The sequence below is a fragment of the Nothoprocta perdicaria genome, unplaced genomic scaffold (genome assembly GCF_003342845.1).
Source record: "Nothoprocta perdicaria isolate Ctin4 unplaced genomic scaffold, notPer1 scaffold_20, whole genome shotgun sequence".
NCBI lineage: Eukaryota > Metazoa > Chordata > Aves > Tinamiformes > Tinamidae > Nothoprocta > Nothoprocta perdicaria.
In genome coordinates, this window is record NW_020455205.1 from 2,240,549 (window position 1) to 2,263,454 (window position 22,906).

Below are 22,906 nucleotides of genomic sequence, written 5' to 3' on the forward strand. Positions count from 1 at the left end.
GCTGTTAACTTGGGGGATGYGACCACAACATCTAATACCTGGAGACCCCAGTGGGGCAACATGAAGGCTCTAAGTGGCAACTGATCTCTGTGTGAGAGTTTCATCACTGGTGAAGGCTGCTGGTAAGTGCTGGAGGCTGTTGTGTTTATTTGCTGCATTCATGAGAGCATCCACAGGATCAGTCAGCAGTTACAGCTGCTTGTCAGCAGGTCAACTGATTTCTTGGTCTTGGAGGCTTTGTGCTGATCTCAAGACRTTTTCTTCCCCTTTGCAGATGGCTGCTGTAAACCAACTTCCTCGCTGTAAGCCCTGCCTGATACTCAGCATGCTGAGGGCACCCCTGACTTTGCAGTGAGTGAAGCATGAAGAGGCGGGGATGGCCCACCAGGCAAATATGCTGTATCATCTGCTAGGGGACTGCAGCAGGAGGAAGGAGTAAAGATGAGGGAATGCATAGCTAAATTTGCAGCCCAACTGGTGGCCAAATCAGGAGAAGTGTGAATGAGGGTGTTTTCCTAGATGTAGCAACGCTGTTTTTRTAAGGACACATCTCCTCAGCTCCCTCCTCCCTTGTGCAAAAATGCTGTGTGTCAGCTAGTCTTGGCTTCCCTGTGCTGGAAATATCTGTAGTCTAGAAGATTTTGAAACGTTGCAGGAAGCCAAGGTCATTAAACTTTGAGCTCTTGTCTTTTTGCCATTGGGAAATGGCAAATGGGAATTCATGCCTAATGTCACTCCATAAGGTTGGGGAATCCGTCAGGACTCCGGCATCTTGGGCTGTGCCAGAAGTTTGTGTACCCCTTCTTCTAGTTTTGAGCCCCTCAAATCCTGTTTTAAGTCTGTTTTCATTTCTGAAGTGCCCAAATACCAGTTATATTTGTTCTCCCTGATTATTCTAGTTTTCTGTTGTCTTTCTTCCCATCCGTATATTTCTCCCCGTCCCTGCTCGCCTCCTTGTTTCCTCCTGCCTGTAAACGCCTGCACCACAGGCAGGAAAGCTGGACGTAGCAGGGCTGGCTGCAGCGTTAGGCCATGGAGCTGTCATCGGGCCTTGCCCAGATACATACAAATTTTGGTTTTCTCTCTTTCCCCTGCCACCCCAAGCGGGGATAGTGCTCTTGGGGGTTATAGGTGAATTCCCTACAAAAGTGGGCTGCCTCCCTGCCTGTGCCTCTTTGAGATTGCACCCAGTTGTGCTGCAGCCTGTGCCCTCAAGGGGTGCGGGAGGGAGCATCCCCGTGCCCCCCAGCTGCAGTGAGGGGCAAGAGCCCGTCAGGCCGGGCCTGGCTGGGCCCCCGCGGCTGCTGGGCACCCAGCAGGYGAGGGAAGGAGAGCCTGGCTGCACAGACAGATAAAGCAAACCCCGGTGTTGTCACATTCAGCCTGTCTCAGCAACACAGCCCACCACACACTGCAGGCTTAACCTGTTGCTTTGATGACTGGTATCAAGGAAGAGCAGTGGAGTCCCAGCTTGCTGGGCAAAGAAGAGAAATAAAGAGTGGGTGACTGGCAAGAAAATTTTGCAAGTCTGCAGTAAATGCACTTCACAACTAACCCCTGCTCCTTCTGCTTCGTATCTGACTGTCACAGTTGATAGGCCAGCTGATTCAGCGAGTGCTGGGCATATATGTGTGTGCTTGTACATATAGCAGGTGTATATGCACACTCATGAGCGTGCATATGTCCTTTCTAGACCACCTTTGACTGGTTAGGTTCAGTCTTGCAGTCTCAGAAGAGTTTATATTCTGAGTACAGCTGAGACATGAGTGATCTTTTTGAGCTAGAAACAGTTAACAGGTTTGCTCTCTAGRTACTGCTGTGCACTTTCCAGGAAGAAGATGGTCGGCAGTTACATGTGCTAAAATAGCAGGTTTCTAACTGCAAAAGCAGCTATATTGAGATACCTAGCCACTATTTTTTTTTCTCCTCACCTTAGGTCAGGTCAGTTAAGCTTAGAATGTGCACTCATGATAAATGCAAGATTTATAAAAGCCTTTAAATAAGAAGAAGATGAAGCAGCTGTAATARCTATAAAAAATGACAGCTTTAAATATATTTTAGGAAGTAGGTAGACTGACTATATGTCGAATAACGTGACTGGTGAAGACAGATCACTTGTACAGTGACTGACATTTGGTTTCTGTGTTGGACACCGGTTGATGAATTTGGCTAGCGGGTTTTGTCTTTCTGTGGTGTAGGTTGTATGTGGAACGTGATCAGCAGCAGAGGAGGATTGTGCCTGGATTGTCCTGGGTAGCTGGTAGCRGACACACGATGTGAAAGAATCAGGCACTGGAACAGCAGTACGGCGTTTATGCACATGAAATACTGTTCCTTTTTCTCTGCAGGAGGCTGCAGGCATCATAGAAAAACTRCTGGGATATAGGCCAAGATTAGCAAGGTCCATGTTATCAGCAAGAAAATACATTTTGAATGGCGGTTTTACAAGAAATCTAGTAGCTGCTGTTCGTTTCACTTACGTGTGACTTCATCAGCAAAACATTAACAGCCACCTCTGGATTCAGCACAGCAGGCAACTTCCATCTACTTTGTTTAGAAAGAGGCAAAAATACTTTTGTAGATAAAGTTGTCTGAACTAAAAATTATTTCTATTAATTACAATATTTGTATTCATATATAGAAAGTAAATGGTTTCATTTCTTATTTGGTAAATAGTCATATACTGGTCATTTTGTTTTTTGAAATTGCTCTTTATTTGCCCTTAAAAGATACATTAATAAATTACAAGCCTCTAGAAACAGCAGAAATAGTAAGACGTGAACCCACAAATACAATACCACGCAATTCTAAAAAGATAAGAAAGAGTGTGCCCRGACAAAGTGGAAAGTGCTGTAAATCAAGCTTCTTTGAATCAACAAGTGACCAGGGAGCAGAATAGCAGAGCCGGATTATTTGTCCTGATGTTTTAAGAAGGTACTTGAGGCTCATGAAAGGTAGCATCTTGTCTTTGTGTTTATGTCCTGCTGACTAAGGCAAGAAAAGTTCCTATCTTGCAAAGTACAGGACATCGTTCTCATTTTCAGTACCTGTGGATTTAATGATCATATCCGAGGCAGTTTTGTAGGCCTCCTAAGCTGAGAAGTTGCCAAGGAAACCGAATTGCCGTTTTCAGAAGTAACTTTGAGCACAAGACTCACATTCTKGTGTCACACAAAGTTCTCTGAAAATGGCATGCTGAGAAACTGAAAGCAGTTAGGCAGGATTTCTGCTGCAAATGTAGTGTGTAATAGCTACAGTTCATGAGACGAGAAAATTACTCATTGCTTAGTTTGATATCTCTGCTCAAAGCTGACTAAATTCACTGAAAATAAGACAGACATCGACTGTCTTCTTGCCCTCCCAGAAGTAGTAGGATTAATTAGGTTGATTCATGCCTGTGTAGAAGTCGTGACAAGATTATAAGACTAAAGAAAACTATTTCATTAAACTAAAGAGAGCCCAAAACCTCAAACACCTCAGTGGTTAATGAGAGAATGGTTGTAAAGTAACTGTATATTCTGATGAGCAGCAGCAGCAGACGTATAATCAGAACACTTGCAGAAAAATTAGTCAATTGCTGTAACTATTCATGCTGCAAAGGAAATACTRAAAGTACTTTTCTTTTTATTCATGTACTTCACAAAGCAATAAGTGTCTGACTGAATCTCCATCCCGTTATTGCATCAGGACCTCAGCTCTGTAGACTGGCATCAAGGTGTCATGATAGGTTATGTTAATGAAATGTCTGGTCTTATGTCTGTATATTATTTAGTGATGGAAGATAAATAGAATATTTAGAGTTGATCGTTTTGCATGTCAAAAACACGCTATAGGCATTATGAAATTAGTTGCCTGTTTCATTAATAGGGGTATAACTGGTTTAAAAATTCATTGACTAGAATGTTTCCGATGGGATTGTCAAAAGGGCCTTTAGGGAGTTCAATCTGCAAATCACACTGCAAATCACACTGAGATTCAGGGAGAGACTTTGATAGCTGAATTCCTGAGACTCCTTTAGAAATGCCAGCCTCAGGAGTTCATGGAGGTATGAGGAATCAGCAACTGAAAGCGCCAATAAGGAGTATACATTGACAGGAAAACTGTACGGTAAGTTTGTCAGGAATGTATGGATGCAGCCAAGAGGTTTAGTTTGTTCCACTGTCACTCCAAACTGACTTTACTTCTCTTTCAGCACATGGCCTTGTGCTTCCAAGAACTTCTTTCTGCCAAGTGTGCAAGTGCAGGAGCCGTAGGGAGCTTCCACCGGAATCAGAACCTGAGAAGAAACAGGAGAAACATGGAGGTCATTCCTGACGCAAGGATATGCCAGTGTCCTCAGAGGAGCGTGCTGGGCAGTAGCTGTCCAGCAGAAACTGTAGCTATTAATTCCCTCTGATATCATTTCCCTTTCCTTCCCTTATGGACATTAGTAGTAGGTTTTGYTTTTATCTCAAGAGAAAGCACATCACTAGCATCCACCCAAAAGAGAACAAGGAGCATTGCAGCAGAATCACAAGCATTAGRAAGGGAGACTAGAGAATAAACAGACTAAAAATCGTCAATTGAAATTGCAACTGCAAAACTGAATAATCCAGTTTCTTTCTGATATTCACACAAGGATAGCATTTGGATAGATTTTCAGCTGGACATCAGTTGGAGCAGCTGTGRATGTCCCCTACATCTCCTACAATGGCTGCAGGAACAGTCCATCCCTTCACAGCTCTAGGAAAGTGCTGCTCTTCTAGATATTTATTTAGCCTATGGACCTGGTTAACCTAGTTGTTACACTGCTTCAGCAAGGAAAAATGACAGCTCATTACTGACCTCAGTGGTATTGCCAAAGAATTATGTTAGAAACAAAACCCATGTAGGGGTAGCAGTTCAAATTGTCTGTGGACAATCTGATATGTTCTGCCTGATTGCAAGTGCACAAGCTGACATTATCAGCTTGTGCTGAAAGTCAAATTCAGTAAAGAGGAACAATTTCTCAGATGGCTTCTATAACTGTATTTACAGACTCTTTTGGCCTCCAGCACCTTCTGTGTGCTCCTTGAGCTTTTATCAGTAACACAAGTAAGGGGCTAGCTTTCTCCTGTAATCACTTTAAATTTCTTTTAGAGTTAGTGTTCTCTGTGGCTGGGGTGTTTTTATTTTTTAAGCTAAGTACTTTTTTTTAAGAGTCCTTTACAGTAGTATTTTGAGCATTTACTTACTTCTTTGTCATTGGTCAAGCCTAGATTCTTCATGTCTAAAACATTGTAAAAAGTGTTGTTCAACATGACTTCAATGACCTGTACCTGAAACCATGCAAATAAGTGGGACAATGAATTAGTGCACTTTCTTAGCCAATGCCCTGAAGGTATTTGCACTTACTAGAACGAAAAACAATTGGCAACCTGAAAACAAAATTTGTAATGTTGATAAAATACAACCAATTGAACATGAAAATGATTTTTTTTTTTTTTTTTATCACCCCTTTCATTTTCCAGCTGGCCCCACCAAGCACTGATTTTTTTCTCCCATTTTTTTCGCAGATAGTGTTTGACACTTCTCAGGTCTGAACTTCTGGCTGTGTTCATATTTGTTTGGAGCATAGAGCTGGACCACCAGTTTCCAATTGGAGAGCCAGCAAAATAGGCTTATTCTGGTCCTATGAGTCCGATTAATATTAAATATCATTTAAATAAAATGTCAAAGAAGGAAAGAAGATACCTGGGACACTCTAGAAAGGATGAGCATCTGGATGCTGTTGACAGTCTTCTGATAGGATGGTGAGTATACCCCACAGTCGGGTGGCCCAGCGAAGGCCTCGATGACGCACTCCCGGACTTTGTTCCTAGAGGAAGCATTGTACCATTACAAAATCCTGTGTCAGTGCTCTGTGTCTATACATATAATATTTTACTGTACTCTATTAAAAAAAAAATGTATCTTTTTGTACCACTACATAGCACATGAGATGTCATGAAAGAAGTGTATTTTTCCTCCAAATTATCCCACAACTCTATAATTTGCAAGTATTTTGTTTAAAGTGTTTAACAAATTAGGTGTAAGTGCATTCTCCTAAAGTGCCAAGTATTGAACTACAAGCTGCCCATTTAACTAGTCCGCACTATCACAGAGATAAGTTGGTAAGTTGATTTACCCCAGAGGTTTACTTGGCAGAGGTTGCCTTACACCCATAGGCAGCAAGAGGTTAGAACTTCCTCAGATCYGTGAGAGTGGTTGGCGCTCAGCAAATCTGGCCCTTAAGCCTGCTGTGTTGTTAGGGGGACTTTGGAGTTGTAAATTATATGAAAAAAATATTTAATTTGACATATACCATACGCAGTCAAAATCAAAATCTTTGCATTCGCCGTATGACCATTTGCAGAAGAGTTCTCCACATAAAATCCTGTCATTCCTTTCAGGAAGTGTGGTGCATTCACTCTTATGGAAGCCTTCAAATCCGGACTGTGTTGTCTTCATAAGTTTCAGATCTTTAATTCCAGCAAAAACAACCAGAGGACCTGTGATCCAAAAATGCAAGACAGTGTGAGCTCCTTTCCAGTCACAGTGAAGGGAACTCTCTGGATGTGTTTGTTTGCCTGTGTTGTTTGGACCTGTGATCCAAAAATGCAAGACAGTGTGAGCTCCTTTCCAGTCACAGTGAAGGGAACTCTCTGGATGTGTTTGTTTGCCCTAGCAGCTCCAGAACCAATAAGGATCTCTCTAAGATAGACTTGTGCTTCTCTTGCAAGCCTCGTTACTTTATAAAATTATTTCTTGGACTGGTGTTAGTGGGAAGGGGAAAAACAAGATAGAAACCCTTGAAATCACAGCTCCATTTGGAAAGCAGAGAACCCCATCAAATGACCTGTAATGTCAGTCAGTGAGAGCGGAGCACGCGCTTTATCTCACCTCCTTGGCCTGGGTTATCTGCCATATGAATTCAGGAAGTCCTGTTTAGACTAAAGGGAAATAAAATAGGCTACTAGGGTTGTGGCATAGAGGAGTGATGCCGTGAACTTTTCTACAGTGATGTGGAAACACAGTAGACACAAAGACGTAGAGACTGTGGCCGGAGTTCACACATCCATTTTGTTGCGACTTCAGCATCAGTAAAAGCCAGARGGTGAGCGGCCAGTGCTGCAGTGCAGCTTCCCCACAGTCCTGGCACTGCTGCTCTCAGATGCCACCCACAGGTTTGAACAGACAGTGATTCTGCTCTTAGCCACTATTTATAAAATGTGCTGTTGCAGATCACTTGTGCATGGGTGGATTATTGTTTTCTAAAGACCAACCAATTTTTCTTCTAACAGACCTGTTAGAACCAGGATGACTGCTAAAAAAAATCTAGATTGTCAGCTCGCTAGATGACACCAATCCAAGAGGTGAAAATTTCACAGACCAGCTTAACAGGAGACTTGTTTGCCACACACGGCTATCCAGAGCCCGAGTTAGTGGCTGAAGCCCCCGCTGCCCTTTCTGTGCTGTGCTTGGTGCTCACTCTAGCTAGTTCAATGCTAATCCTCAAATATACGTGCATGGTAACACATGGTAATCATGCCTTTGACTTGACAAACTTGGTTATATTAAATTCTGTCTTTAGAGGAATGGATACTGGAAATAGTTTTATTGTGACGGATATTTTAAATGATGCAGTTGTTTAGAATTTTTTAAAATCCTCCATTACTGGAAGTGATCAAAGCTACATTTTACATAAGTATTTCTCTTCTTCTTTACATTCATTGTTGTTTTTGAATTGGGTCCAAAGAGGTGTATCTCTTTGAACCTAATTCAAAAAGCAGCAGTGATGTGCTCTCCCCTGTTATTTACTAGTACTTTACAAAACTGCCTTCTGGATTTTATTCAGATCTTGATGAATTCCTTGCTCGCGTTTAAGGCAGGAATATCCACATATTAATGTAGTACAGATACTATCAAGGATCCTTGAAGTGTATTTATCTCATATTCAAATGCACAGCCTTGATTTAAAGAGTTCCTTGCAACTAATGACTCACATAAATGCCAACTGGCTGGCTATGTAGCTGTCTCTCTGAAGATCACTCTGAAGTGTCAAGCACCTAGGCAGTTAGTCTTGTGCTTTCAGTATGTTTTGTGGTTGCCCTGTCTTTCTAGTTGTCCAGTTTTGACTCTGATAAATTACTTACAGTATTTTCAATTCACAGAAAATTCTTTTTTATCATTGGATATAATGGCAACTCAATAAGTCTATACTTACTGTTAAGTCTCACGAAGTTCTGTTTAGTTAGAGGGTAAATTGTTAAAACATAGGATAAACTGGGAAATAAATTTCAATGTCTGGTTGACAGATGCATAGGAGGATACTAAAGATAGAGAAGATTCTCACATTCTCTTATAAGAAAAATAAAAAGGGCTTGAGAACCTTYACCCTAGCAGGGAATCCTCAGGAAACAAAGAGCTACACGATGGGGAAGATTAAGGAGGAAAGGTCATTTCTTCAGTAAGACTTGATAAGGCCCTCCTTGTGCAGAGAACCTGAAGTTGCAAAATTTGATGCTGATTTTTCAGATTTAGATCCTATCTATAGTTTAAGAGTAGCATTTTGTCAAGAAAAATATACAGTTTATTTTCCTTTTCTTTTTCTTCTTTTTTTCCTTTTTTTTTTTAATTCCTTTTTCTTTCTTAACATTTTCCAGAAAATGATGTCAATACTGTGGAAGCTAACAAGAATATGGCAGTAGTTAACATGGCAAGCAACATAAGAGAAGGAGGCACTAGAAATTTGTATCAGATCTCTCCTTTCATGGGGAATACAGGGACAAAACTCAAATGAATCTTTCAGAACTGTGGCCTATCTGTAAGTGAAATTGATCCCTCCACAARCTTGCATACTAGGAAAATAGGAAGAGAGAATAGTTTGGGAAATATGTCGAAGTTACATATCTGATTTATCTTAAGACAGTAATGGATACTGAAATAAGGCCTAATCCTAAACCCATTGTATGAAACAGTGCAGTGAGCTCAGCTCAGTTCCCAGTGTTCTGATATGCCAGTACAGTGAGACTGAGCTGACACTCTCGCAAAGAGTACCATCAACACAAGAGAATTATTATATTTACATTGGAATGACAAGTCATCTAGCTGCCTAATTTACAAATGGACATTTCAGCTTTAAAGCCTATGTCTTTTCAAGATCCTAAAACTCTGAGTGAAGTCAAATGGAATTTGGTTTATGCAAAAAATAGTAAGCACACTATGAAAAGATTATCTGTGAAAAATGGTTTGCATATATACTTTTGTGCTCACAGTGTTCAAGTTAGCATGGTTTGCAGCAATTACATCACAACTTTTTAACAGTAAAACCAAGACATGCTGTCAGGTAGCTGCAAATTAGACAACTGGCCTATGGCAATAAGGCTTTGTGGTATATTCTCTACAGAGTAAAGCTAATAGTGAAAATGTAGGCTGTCATGTAATGCAAAAATGTAAGCAAACTGTTTGCAGCAGGCTATAAAATCCTGTGACAACATTGTTAGTTAGGTTGTATGTATAATTGTAACCAATATGCGTTTAGGATACGCACATAAATATAAGGGTAGATTCAGCTATGTCTAAGGGACAAAGCACTACAAAATTCAGCCATAAATATTTTTGTTTTGTTCCGTTTTAGACCTCTGGAGAAGCCCTTTAACACCTTTAGCTATCTCTAAATCCATCTTCATCTGTCATCAGTGGAAATATTTATAGAGAAGCAGGGAAAGTAAAAAATTCTCACCATTTTTACACTGCTCAGCTTCACAAAAGCGAATCCCCTCAGGAACACATATAAATGAATGGATATGAGGAATGCCATTCTACAAATGTAGAGCAGATATGTAAGTAAAAGTGCAGTGAATTGTATCCAAACTTGAAAAGAGGAACTGAGAAAGCAACAAATGGCTGGAGCGTAAACAAAATGAGTGTACTGTATTTTAGATACCTCCTGTAGCCGTTGCCATGGCACTTCTTGAATGTAGGTTTTGACATACGCCACTTGACAAAATGTTGTCATGAAGTATTTGCAGATATCAATAGCAAATTGTTCTATAGTTTGGATCTAAGAAAACAAAAAATATAGTTACAAGTCAACAATTATGTCAARTGCAGGAGTAGATTGTTCTAATAGTTCTAGATATTTGGGAAGAATCAGTTTGGTTAAAATACACATTTTCTTCAATTCTGGTTTTGCACACTGTATGCCTAGTCGTTTCATAAAGCATAAGCTGCAAGTAGCAGCTTCAAATTCACATCAAAAATCTCCCATTCCAAGTGTAGTGAGCTGAAGTATTTGGACTGAGAGGAACTACTATGCAAGCTTGTTCCTTTGAGAATATAACATTTAAAAAATCATCGTGATACTCTGGTTCAGCTGTGTAGGCTAAAGATGGAATTTCATTACCGAGACCTTGGTCCACAGATTGTCATTATGATATATTGAACTGAAGGAGTTAACATCCTGCACAGATAACRGAACTAAGAGGAGTCTTATAAGACAGTATCATGTGTTGTTACATTATATATATATATATAAAAATGTTACTAGAAAGTTGCCTCAAAATGCTGCCTCTAGCTTTGTGAGAAATTAAGGCTTGGAGAACTAAGGATGTTTCCATGTTTCTGTGCTCAAACACGGAAGTGGGTACATAACATTTTCAAAACTGGGGCTACTCAGATTTGAAAGGTTTGTCTGTTTAAGTGCAAGATAAGTTATGAAAGGACAAGTTAACCAACACTGAAATTCTCAGAATAGGGAAGAGTGTTTCAGATACCCTTTGTACTCAGGATAATTACTGGGGAAAGAAAAATCTCTTCCAAATCTTTGAAGGAGTCTTACTGCCAATCTAACATACACATATGGAGGACAGAATATTCTTTTGATGTGTTTTGGGGGAAATAAAAAAGTATAACAAATGCTACAAATAAAGTCATAAGCTACAGCAAGGCTGGTTAAAAAAAATAAAATACCCCATTTTTTTTGGCCAGCACAAGGACAATGTTCTTTATGGTGTCTGTGGGTATCACAGCAGCGTTGTTTCCATCCAGATAGTCGTGGGCAGAGGTCAGCCGGAGATGTGTGCAAACTTCTACTTCTTTAACAAAGTGCTTCTTCCCCTCTCTTTTAAGGCGGAGGAACTTAATTGTGTTCTTGCCATATTCRCAGCTGAGGACTTCTACGTCCTTGATCTGCAACGACAGCATGTGCATTGTGGTGATGAATGAAATGCAGAGGGAAAAAAAAAAGCTGTAGGAAGATATTATTACTCCAGTAGCAGCTGCGATAGAGTTTAAAAGGATTTAAAAGGATTCTTGCCGAGGGCGGGCAGGTCTATCCCAGCACCTCCTGCCCTCGCGCCRCCAGCGCCAAGCCCGCAGCCCGCCTGGGCTGGGCTCCGCGCAGCCATTTCTGACTTCCCTTGGCAGGGAGAGCCCATTCCCAGCGCTTCCTGCTCTTCCAGCCGCAGGGTGCCGGGCGGGCGAGGCCTGCGCGGAGCGAGGCCTGGCAGGGCCGCAGAGCCGCTGGGGCCGGAGCCCGCGCCGGCATCGGTGCTGCCATCGCAAGGAGCCAGCACCAGCGTCGGCCCTGCCGCTGTGGTGAGTGGGCAGGGCTTCCCCGCAGGGAACAGAGCAGCCCCCGGCTTCTCGGCAGCTTTCTGTGTTTTATTGCCCCATTTATGCGCGTTGTGATTCCCCAGGGAGGGAGGAAAAATGGAGTGATACGTGGAAAGGCCAAGCTGCACTCGTGGAAAATGTTTTGTCACTTTTTTTTTTTTTTTTTTTTTTTTTTTTCCCCCCCGTAGGGCTGATCTCTCTCGCAAAAGGAATCGCAGCTGAGCCTGAGCAGCAAAATTCAGGTTAGCAGCCACACTTGCAAAATTTGGGCTTTCTGCAATCGCTGGTGTGGTTGGCGTTAAGCCCCGTTCACTTTTATCCTGCTTCAGTCGGACACTGTCCAATTTATACATCTGCTATAGTATCGGGAGACAAAAATACTGTGAACACTGTGAGCATTTCTGTTAAACATCTGGAGTTTATCGCACTAAAATTTCCTTGATGTTAAAATATCCCATACTTGATATCAACGTCTTTTAATTTAAGCATAATGGAGAAGGAGAAGGTATTTTTCAACAGTTTTTGTGGTCAGAGAGTTTTCTCTTACTGTCTGTAGGCTCAGTCCGTCCAGACAAAGTAAGGATTCCCTCATGGACAAAGTCAGGATCTGGGAGAGGTCAGCACTTCACAGGAAACTGTTCTGTCCTGGCAGGAATGGCACCGATGGTGTGCTGATTGCAAGGGCTGGGTGCAACAGGAGTGAAATCAAAACAAACTGATTTTGGTTTGCTTCTCTGAAAAATGTAGCTTTTTGGATAGTTGTAAAAAATGATAATTCATTCACAGAGCAGTAGAAAGAAAAACAAATGTTTCAATATCTACAGCTCATTTGAAAGCAGAATACATTAGATATTTTGAATATTCAAAATAATACCTTCTAAAATATAAAAGCATATTTCTCAGAAATGTCACTGTCGAATGTCATTTTGCCATTGTGCTGCCCCCAACATGCTGCAAAGTCACCGCAGCCCCGTGCCGGGCGACGTCTCTGCCGCACGGGTCCGTCCTGCTCCGAGCCGCGGTCTCGGCAGCTGACTCTGCTACGTTTACTACACCATGGCAAGAGCTGACAGTTAATGAAACACGTATCAACTTCTTCTTTCAGAATCTGCCCTGCGCTCTCGCTGTGCAGACAGACCAAAATGACTGTGAGATCCATGTGGTGTCACTTTGTTTTGCTATTACATCTTTCCACCACCATATCCCTGGGGGCAGCTGAAATTTCCTGCAGAAATGAAGATGGAAACCCTATTGATTGGTAAGTAAACAAAAGAAATGTTGGAAGAGTAAAAATTGCTTAAGATTAAACTGCGTGAAGTCAGTGGATCACTGGGAAGTAATGCTTAATAATCTCTGTCTTAATCTTATCTACCTAAATACTTGAATTTTGAGTTTGGAAAATCTAGGATAAATTATTGTAAGCTGATTTCATTCACCTCAGTACCCACATTTTGGCAAAGGCAGCATCTTGCCTTGCTGAACAAACTCAATTGAGTGGGGAAGACTCACTGTCCTGGCCRTAACCTCGTTGCTCGCACCAAACAGCAGCCTGGTGCAATCTGTGCCCTTCGTACAGTTGTTGCGGTGGCCAAGAGCTGAGGGTAAAATGAAGCTGAACCATCTCCTGGTCGGAACAGGGTGAGGCACRAGGAATGCAGACAGACATGGCAGTGTGGGAAAACGCTCTCAGTGGTTTGTGACTAAGAAGGAGACGTCATTCTGCAGCCTCCAGAGCTGCCAGCACTTTCGTGCTGCTAGCAGCCACCCTGGCAGCGGTGAACATAAATTTGGGCATTAAATGATTAATTAGATTAATGCACTTTGAAGATGAAAGATGCAAAGTGTAATTACTGTACATAATATCCAGCCCAGGTTTAAAAAGTGAGATGAGTGCTCTTAAAAAAAAAAACAATTGCAGCTTGCCAAAGATAAGTATCAACTAATTAAAAAAGTAAAGAGTTTCTCTCACAGAACAATGATTCATTTGGATACAAAAGATAAAGGAGTAGGCACTCTTCCTGTAATACTTAAACATGCCCCTTTCTTTATGCATAGAGGTAATTCAAGGGAAAGCAGAGGACTAGTCACACTATAGGTAGCATGGAATGTGGAGCATGGGTCTAACACCCGCTTTGCTGTGTCCTGGATTAGCATCAAACTTAATGAGGGTCTGGCCCATCCCTGTGATTTGTCACCTGTGCCCTGGCWCTTTTGGATAATGACATTTTCAGGATCAGATTCTTGTGTATGTGGCCAGACAAGAACTTAAAGATAAGATTAAGTTCCTTTCCCTGTAATTGTTGTTATTTGTTGCAGAATGAATCTGCCTGTGCTTTAGGATCAAGCCAAAAGAATATACTTGACCATCTATTTCTTAAATCCAAATACCAAAGTTCTCTAAGGAATTCTCTAAAATCTTTAGCTAGTTTTGACCTCTGCCTGTGTGAATGCTGATGTCAGGCCAGTTCCAGAGGGGAAACAGGCTGCTGCTGCACAGTGCTGTGTGTGAAGCAGTGCTCCCATCCAATGAGTTATGGGGSAGAAGGGAGGAATTATCTTTTAAATGTGCCATGAGCAAATGAAAGAGAAACATATCTATTTTCAAGTCGTTATTATGAAATAGTCAGCTTTTGCTGGATGCTGGATTCAGTTGCTGTGAAACTGATAGGAGAAGCAGAAGTGAAACTGCTGAAGAAAGCTTCCTCTCACCCAGATGTCGTGATGCCCTTTCAAACAAATACAGCATTGCAGCTATTGCACTCAGCTAGCAGCACGTTTGCACGAGTCCTTAAAGGGTGTCATCCTGCAATATTCCATAATTACTCATTGCTAATTACTAATACTCTTGCAGTTGTTGCATTTGACACTGACTTGAAGGAATCTCTTGCCCTGTGTGATCTGACAACATCTCTTTCCCCCAAATCTGCTTAAAATTTCTGCCTAAGTGGAGGGGCTATCGATATCCTCCATTGCTTCATGTCATTTAAGAGCCCATCTCACCGTCTTTACTGCACCTTATATAGGTATTATTAGTGTAGAGGATCATAGGATCAGCTCTAAAGAGGACAGAATGTCTTTATTCTTTATATCTTTAGTCACTATATACAGTGAGAATCTTATCACACAAGTAAAAGCTAAAGGACTGCTTTCTGACAAATGCCAAGTCCATCGTTAAAACCAGGGATACTTTTTAATTCCAATTAGGGCAATGGAAGTTGTTTCCTTGGTACACAGCATTTTGCAGCCTGGAAGCAAAACTAGATACTACTTGATAATTTTTAATAGTGTCACTGTCTGCCTTTCACCTGCACTTCAGAAATTATTGTTTTTTACTGAAAAAAAGTGGTGGTTAGTAACTTAGAGTTCAATCACGAGAGGCCTAATCAGGCATAAGCAGATCCTTGCCATTTATGCCTTTGCTTCTCCTTGGTTCTCAGGATAATAACTGCCACTCTGCTCCCACAAATCCTTAAGCTCTTGAGAAACTTCCTGCGCACAAATAGCACTGAAGATATTTATGCAACTTGAAATTGCTTATGCACTCAACTAACTCTCTGTAAAGGGCCAAAACACGTATCAGCTGGGAATTGACAAGCAATTTATATTAATAGATGCACTATTAATATATCCAGAGTCCTATGTGCAAACAYTGTCATGCTTGCTTGGTGCTAGGCTGTGAACACCAGAACATAAACCCTCCAATATATTCCAAAGCAGCTTGGAAGGCTGCACAGACTATTTCTTGGATTAACTCTTGCTATTATAACTACTACTGCTCACCTCCTTTCCAAATCTTAATTTCAAATAAAAGGATTTTCATGACTCCTCATGCATCTAATGCCCTCATCAAGCTTATTATACAAATCACTTCCTTCATCTTCTTTGTTATCTGTCATCATCAACAATTTTTCCCGAGGTGTTTAAAGAACATCACTCAGAGGCAATGCAGGTGGATTTAATTTTTTTTCTGCCTGTATGTGTACCCTTTCCATGTATCAAATGTTCTTCTATCAAATGCTTTCCCACCACTTTTTATCTGCTTTTCTGTTTCTTTAGAATGTATTTTATACCAGCTTTAGACTGAATATTAACTGTGCAAGGCTTATTCCTTCCTACATATTTAAAGTATCCAGTGGAGTTAGGGTGCATCTTTGTACTCTAGAATTGAAAATAATGTCACTCAGTTGTCATGTTGACATAAGTAACAAATTGCTTAAATGAACACTCAAAGAAAATACTCAGTAAATTATAGTGCAGTTAATTCATGGACTTGTGTCCTGGCAAAACCTGTTTACTTCATCACATATGTTAATGTGTGCTAAGCATTAACTGACAATGCTGAGTACTCTAAAATTCTGAAAAAAAAAATCTGTTTCTAGTTCATGGCTTGTAAATACAGAGCATACAGTAGTTCAGCAGAGTGTGAGTTTGTTACGAAGAGTATTATAGCATTATCACATAGCTTTATGTTTATTTACGCACATACATATATGGGTATCTACGTATATAAGCTGTTGGTAAAAGGTGTCCTTGTTGACCATGAGAAATGCAGACAGTTTGGACCTGAGTTCAAGGTCCACATTTCATTCTTCTCTAGGAGTAGCAGTGGGTCGGTGGCTAAGGGCGATTCCGAGGGACGTCGCTGCAGGTTTCTGTGCGTGTCCCTCTGAAGCTTAGCTGCAATTAGGGTGCTCAAGTACAAATAGAAGAGACTGAACCTTGTTCTGCGAGCGGTRTTGGTTCTGAAGGCTGGAAGAACGTAATCACACACCATAAAGCTCTGTGGAACAAGGCCCTTATCTGCACTTTAACCCAGCAAGGGCTTCCACACGTGTGGCAAACCAGACCTCGGTCCAAACAAGCTCTTTTGSGGCACCAGCAGCAGCCTGACTGCAGGGTTTGGGTGTACGGCCAGCCCCTCTTGGCTGCTAATAAGCAGAACAACTTTGGCTGCAGAAAGTATCATGCCCCTAAACTGCTCCTGGGCCTAAGCTGGGCCATCTGCTCAGGGCTGAAATATCGACACCGCGCACTGCTGACCCTGGCTCTCCTCCTRCGTAGGTGTCTTCCATGTCCTTAAATGCGCAGGTGGGAAGGAGGCACCAACTCATGCACTGAAACAGGACAGCTTGTAAAATGTTACTCTTTGCCCTTGCAGGTTTGTTCTTTACAAGTTACCAAAATTTACAGAAGAAGAGAGTGCTGGGCTGGGCCTGGAGTACATGTACCTGGATTCCCTGACTCACGCGTGGCGACTCAGTAAATATCTCATCAATATGACACAAGGTGGCCTAGGGCAAACACTAAAACAGCTTTATGAAACTTATGAATCCAAGGCAAGTGACACTTAATTATTATTTTGTTAATATATTTGCTTGATTTTACATGCAAATGATATGAATTCAGTGAAAATAAGCATGTGGAAGCATGGCCAGACCTAATTAGATCTGCTAAAATGCACCAAGGCAGCACAATCTGACAGCTAGGCAGATTATTTGTGGGTTTTTTTTATTATCAGTTATTTATAATTTTATTTAACCGTAATAATAATACTGTTTGCATTATTTTTGTATTATCTGTTTTACTTTTGTAAACTACAAATTATCCTAGAACTTCTCATTTCTAGTTAAGCTTTTCACACACTTAAGAGGTGGCCTATAAAAATAAAAAAAGCATTAATACTTAGACCCTATGGCTTCTTCTCTGCCACTATTGCTGAGCAACAGCTGTAACTTCAGACGAGGGCACAAGTAATGGTAACGACCCCAGTAATGACCAGTGGTCATTGCTATGGGGGTTTGTCCTCAGTCCTCCTGTTTGCGTATGCCTCAAGTGCCTGCTCACRTCAACATGGGGTTTCACTGTTGTCCTTGATATCCGTGTGACTTTTCAGCAATAATAGGCTGTTTATTAGGCTTGTTTTCCTCCCCTCCCACATTGTCAGACACCTAATTTATATTTGTGCAAAGTGATTGTAAAATACTACAAGATCTGCCTATAGTTATTTTTTTACCGTTTACATAATATTCTCAGGAGTCTGGGTGTGTCTTTGCATTTTTTTTTTGCTGTAGGTTAGTAGTAAGTTGTCATTAAATTTGTATTTAGGAAAGAACCAGGCAACTCTTCTATTCCATGGCACAATGTAATTGTAATATAGCATTTACAAACTCATAATGTGGAGCCCACGTTGGTGCCAATGTTCAAACACTGTTCGTGTTTGCAAACTATGCATCTGGAGAGGAAATATGTCCCAGTTCTCCTGAAGTTCTCTATTCAGGGAGAATAAGATGTGACTATATGCAAGTATTTTGCAAAAAAATAAAAATACAAAAAAGTATTAATTGTTCATCCTCCATGTAAACAGTTGCCATGTCTACATTTACTCATTATCCGTTTTCATAAGAGCTGGTTGCTAAATCAGAGAGAGACATGGAAAAAAAAAAAAAAGGAGAAATTTCATTGCAAAGTGATTGCCTAATAAAACCTTATAAGGTGCCTTAGTAAGCATCTCAGACCTTGTTAGGGAGCCTTGGTTAGGGAAGGAGGCTTGAAGCGCTCAACAAAACTTCCACTTTACATTAACTCTTTGCTGAATTCTTGTCAGGTTTATTTTGCTGTAACTTGCATAGATACTGTGTCAGATGGGAGTGATAAGCTCATGATGATACTGAGATGCTGAAGTTCTGAATTCTTGCTCCTGCTTCTAATAGATATGCTTTTAAACGCCTTTCATTTATTGAGTGTAATGTCTCATAATTATATGTTTTCCTGCAGAACAACAGCGTTGCCTATGCAATATATAATGATGAGGTCCCTCATTCTAAGGCCTTCAACTGGAAAAAAGGCCATACCAAAGGTACGGGAACAGTCCCAAGTTACTGTTTTCTCCTCTTTAAAGTTGTAGATAACATCTATTTGTCTGCTCATTAGTCTGTCTGTCCAAACTTCCTGCCCAAAGCAAAACGGGAGCATGATTTGCATGACATATGTTTTGATATAGCTATGGATGCCATAGCTRCCGTCCGCGTGCTGCAGCTTCTGGTTTGGTTTTGCCTGTATTGTGTTGAAAAACTGTAAGGGTTTATGGGCTTCTTGCCTTGTATATGGTGAAACTCATATGCCTTTTAACAAGTACAAATCACACTGCCCTGAGCCTGACGGCAACAGCAATACCAGGTGTGGAAGGAAAGGTGTCATAAACAACAGAATCCTAAATCAAATGAACTTCCAAACTCTCTTTGGCAAGAAACTGCTGCCAAGATCATCTGCCCTTGCAGAGGCAGATTGGGTTTGCCCAGCGTGATTCCAGAATCAACATATTTTGCAGGCCTGTGTTTTCAGGCTGCAGAAATTGGGACAGTTCAGGAGCTGTGCTCCTTCCTGGAGCACTCAGCTGCCATGAGAGGCATATTCTGCCTCTCTGCTGCTTTCCCCTGGAGAAGAATTCACTCCGGGAGAAGAAGGAAAAGACATGATGTTGATAGAGCCCATTGCGTCTTAATGCAGTGAATCTAGGGGGAGGAAGGAAAAAGAGCAGCAGAGACCAAGTCATAGCCTTTAAATCATCAGATTTTTCAAAGACAACGTTTGAGTACAGAAAGGGTTTGGGAAAGGAATTAAAAAAAAATAAAAATGAACTGAGATAACAGTTTGATTTAGGTTATTCGGAACAAAATTAATGCAACTTGAATAAAATACTACTGTTTAATATAATTCATTAATATGTACTAGAGTCAATTTACTGTAGAAAATAATGCATTGAAGAGCAGTATCTGCAGCACTAAAACCAAAACTACTGTATTGTCTCGTGGCTTTTTTCCCCCTTAATTTATCTACAGTAATTTTCCTTTGACAGGATTTCTGCTCTTGGACAAGTCACAAGGCTTTTGGGTAATTCACAGTGTGCCTCTGTTCCCTCCCTTTCTTGAGGATGGTTATGGTTATCCAGCTACTGGGAAAGAATATGGACAGACAGCCATCTGTGTAACCTTCAAGTATGACCAGTTTACAGAAATAGGTATGAACATCTTTTTATTCCTAAGAAAGCCTTTGAACGACTGAATCTCTTTGACCCAATCTCTTGAGGCTGTGTCTCAAAAATGGCTTGTTCTTGTCCTCAAGCTTCGTTGTCAGATTAGTAAACTGAACGGGGCCTGGAAAGAGCATTCTTGGCTTTCAGTTATGTTTATCCAACGATCTCCTGTCTGAATATGGGAAACTCACTCTCCCACTCCGTCTCCATCACCCCATGAGGACTGTTGGGACACTGATAGTCACAAGTGCATTTTGAGGGTAGAGTCAAGCCACGCATACGGAGAGCTTTGGAAATATAAAGCAGGATGATTACTCATTTTTAACAGAATATAACAGTAATAGCACTGTTCAGTATTCTGCAGCTCTAAAAATGTAACACAATCACTGCTTGAGGTGAGCAGCCACCCTGACACTTCAGGACTGTGAAACAGAAAATAACTATTCCTCAAATTTTTCATGAGTACTTTTTGCAACACAAAATACCCACACTAAAAATAAAAAGTAAACCTATAACTGTAAGATTCAACTATCTGATACAGGCATTCCAGAAAGCAGCCATCAAAAGACATTGTAACAAGTCMTACTGATATATTTATTAAAAAATTTCATGCTGTATTTGCTCAGTTACAAGCCCATAATTATACTAATGAGCTATGTAAGGTTTTGAAGATAGCCACGTTGGGMCATACCACGGAGCTATCTAAACAAGAGTCTTGTTTAGGGAAGTGCTTGCTAGCAGATGCTTAGGGAAAGAGGAGAAGAAAATGAGAAGCAAACAGTAGTACTTCCTGCTCTGTCCTCCCAGCTTCTGGTAATCTGTGGTTTAGGGATTTCCTGAACTGGAAAGACTAGAAAGTTCCTGATGGACTGGTCTTCCATGAATTCATCCAAGTTGTTATTTTGCTCTGTACAGCATCCCTTGGCAATGAGCTGCGCAATTAAACCGGGTCTATATAGAAAAGTATTCTTTTTTCTGTGAATTCAATCTAGATTCTGAAAGTCMAGAGTTGTTCTTCCTGAAACCCAGCTAGACCCTTTGTCAGCTCTTTGGTTTGGCTTGACAAGTGTAACTGACTGGAACTACTCTGGTAAATATGGACAGGTTTGAATTGATAGCTGCTATGTGAGTGACGTGTGACTGCCGAGAGGCTTGGAGGTAAGCATGGATGTAAAGGCTAATATGATATATATGATACAGGGTCAATCAGAATACAAAGCAATTAAACATATTTTTGTTATTAGAATAATCTACTTTGACAATGAACTCGTCCAGGAGATGGAATGTGAAGAGTAAAAAAGAATCCTTTCCAAGACAAAACTACTCTTAACTCTCTTGATTGCTTTGCTTAATCATTTTAATTTTGAATGCGTTTGTTTCCTTCATTTTGTTCAGACCAACAGTTGTTGAGTTATAATCCAAGCATCTACAACTGTTTCATCCCTGACATCTTCCAAGATCACCTCCCAAATCTGCAAAAGCTCTGTGCAAGGTCCAGGTTGCCGCCAGTCCCCCCGCGTCACCTCTCCAAACTCCAGTCAGCTCATGGGGAAACRTTTCTTCACTTTGCCAAGTCACACTTGTTTGTGGATGGTAAGAGAAACTGTTATTACCTTTGATCAGGCACCTAATAGGCAATAAATATACTATTGGGCAATGAAGATTTTGGGAAAAAGAGAATGTTTACTTCCAGGAAAAAAAAGTGTGAGAGGGCAAGGAATGGTATCCCTTCGTAGTGATCTCCCAGCTCACAAAGTAAAAACCTGTCTGGTCCTTCAGATATCCTAAGGTGTTTGATAATGGGATTTTTAGTCGTTTTCTTTCCTGGTATTCAAAAATGGCAACATGGAATCATCTGCTGTTGTTATGAAAAGACTTCTTTTTTTTTTTCACTTTCTTTTTCTTTTTTCCTATTGATTATTTGTAACAGACTTTTCAGAAAAAAGATACACTTCTAAAATAAAAGTCAAAATAAAGGCAGAAATCCATTCTGGCCTCCTTGATGAACTGAGATAAAACAAGCCCAGTTTAAGTAGGGCTTTTCAAACTCCTTTTCAATGCACTAAAATAAGAGCCTAATTTCTCACATTGTCTGTTATTCCATAGATATCTACGTGGCATGGGTTGCTCAAGAACTGAAAACACATTTGCTGGTTGAATCCTGGCAGCATTCCGGGCACAGCCTTCCCTCAAACTGCTCTCTCCAGTACCATGTCTACAACATACACACAATAGAGACACCACTGAAATCAACTTTTAATTCCATTAATGATCATTCCAAGTGGTGTGTTTCAAAGAGCCCTGAAGATCAGTGGACCTGCATCGGAGACCTTAACCGTGCTGCTGAACAAGCCTGGAGAAGTGGTGGGTTCATTTGTACACAGAACCAGAACATTTACAAAGCTTTTAGAAACTTGGTAATGCGCTATGAAAGTTGTAATGATTCTTCCACATTGAGATGAATGAACCATCCCTCCCAAGCAGCATAGCCGTTCAGTACACAGAAAAGGTGGAAAACATCTGCTTTAACCTAAGTTTTCATCTGGAAAATGGCCCAGTGAGTTGTCAGATGGATTAGACCTTTGCCTGCTTAGTCACAAAAGCAAATGTTTTACAGGTAAAATACTGTTTCTCCATCATTGCCATATCAGTGAGCACCGCCTAAGCTCTGAGCTCTGCTCTGCTCCTTCCTTGTCTCCTCTCGCCATCAATAAGAGACCCTGCTGCCCAGGCGTGGGTGTCATTGACACTGTGACAAAGGTTTGAATGTTGGGCACAGAYGTCCTCAAGTGGAACTTGCTAAATAATGTTGGATGTGGAATGGCATGAAGAACAAAAATCTCTCTCATTAGGTAGGTTGTTTGGGGCGTGCAGTTAATAGGAGAAAAATACCCTCAAACGCCTTCAAAATCACTACATGGCCCAGATGCTGCTGAGATCCGTGATTGCATTTCTGCTGAGTTTGGGGGAAAAAAGAAAKGAGCTTTAAATCTTGTGTAACCAGTAACTTGATGTGTTTCTAGTGCTTTTATTCATATACAGTAATCATTTTAACAAATAAATATGTCCAAAATATGTCTAAATTAAGAAGGAAATTGTCTGTTTAGAATTTATCTCTTCTATCTGTAGTTATTTGTGGTTGGCTAAAATATCTTCTATCTGCCAAGGAAAAATTATGGAGAAAAAATAGAAAAAAAATGAAAAAAAAAAAAAGAAGAAAAAAAGAAAAAAAATCTTGAAGAAACAAAACTCATGTGT

The 22,906-nt window shown here is 40.8% G+C and overlaps 2 protein-coding genes across 5 annotated transcripts; one reads left to right on the forward strand and one right to left on the reverse strand.

Annotated features, from left to right (window-relative positions):
* Positions 1–4,163: 4,163 nt before the first annotated feature.
* LOC112946255 (uricase-like) lies at positions 4,164–11,205 on the reverse strand. Its single transcript, XM_026038057.1, has 7 exons — positions 10,972–11,205; positions 9,947–10,063; positions 9,743–9,821; positions 6,323–6,509; positions 5,713–5,836; positions 5,214–5,297; positions 4,164–4,276 (listed from the first exon to the last, which is right to left on the reverse strand). The coding sequence occupies exons 1-7, from the start codon at positions 11,203–11,205 to the stop codon at positions 4,178–4,180; spliced, it is 924 nt and encodes a 307-aa protein (XP_025893842.1). The 3' UTR covers positions 4,164–4,177.
* On the forward strand, positions 5,707–22,646 carry DNASE2B (deoxyribonuclease 2 beta). Of its 4 annotated transcripts, XM_026038053.1 has the most exons (8): positions 11,544–11,598; positions 11,805–11,858; positions 12,722–12,874; positions 16,775–16,952; positions 18,391–18,472; positions 19,472–19,633; positions 21,044–21,241; positions 21,755–22,646. In XM_026038053.1, exons 3-8 carry the CDS (start codon positions 12,759–12,761, stop codon positions 22,108–22,110), a joined length of 1,092 nt encoding a protein of 363 aa, XP_025893838.1. In that variant the 5' UTR covers positions 11,544–11,598; positions 11,805–11,858; positions 12,722–12,758; the 3' UTR covers positions 22,111–22,646. The 4 variants fall into 4 exon arrangements, with proteins under 4 accessions (XP_025893841.1, XP_025893838.1, XP_025893839.1 ...); XM_026038056.1 differs by lacking the exons at positions 11,544–11,598; positions 11,805–11,858 and adding an exon at positions 5,707–5,771; XM_026038054.1 differs by lacking the exon at positions 11,805–11,858.
* The last annotated feature ends 260 nt before the right edge of the window (positions 22,647–22,906 follow it).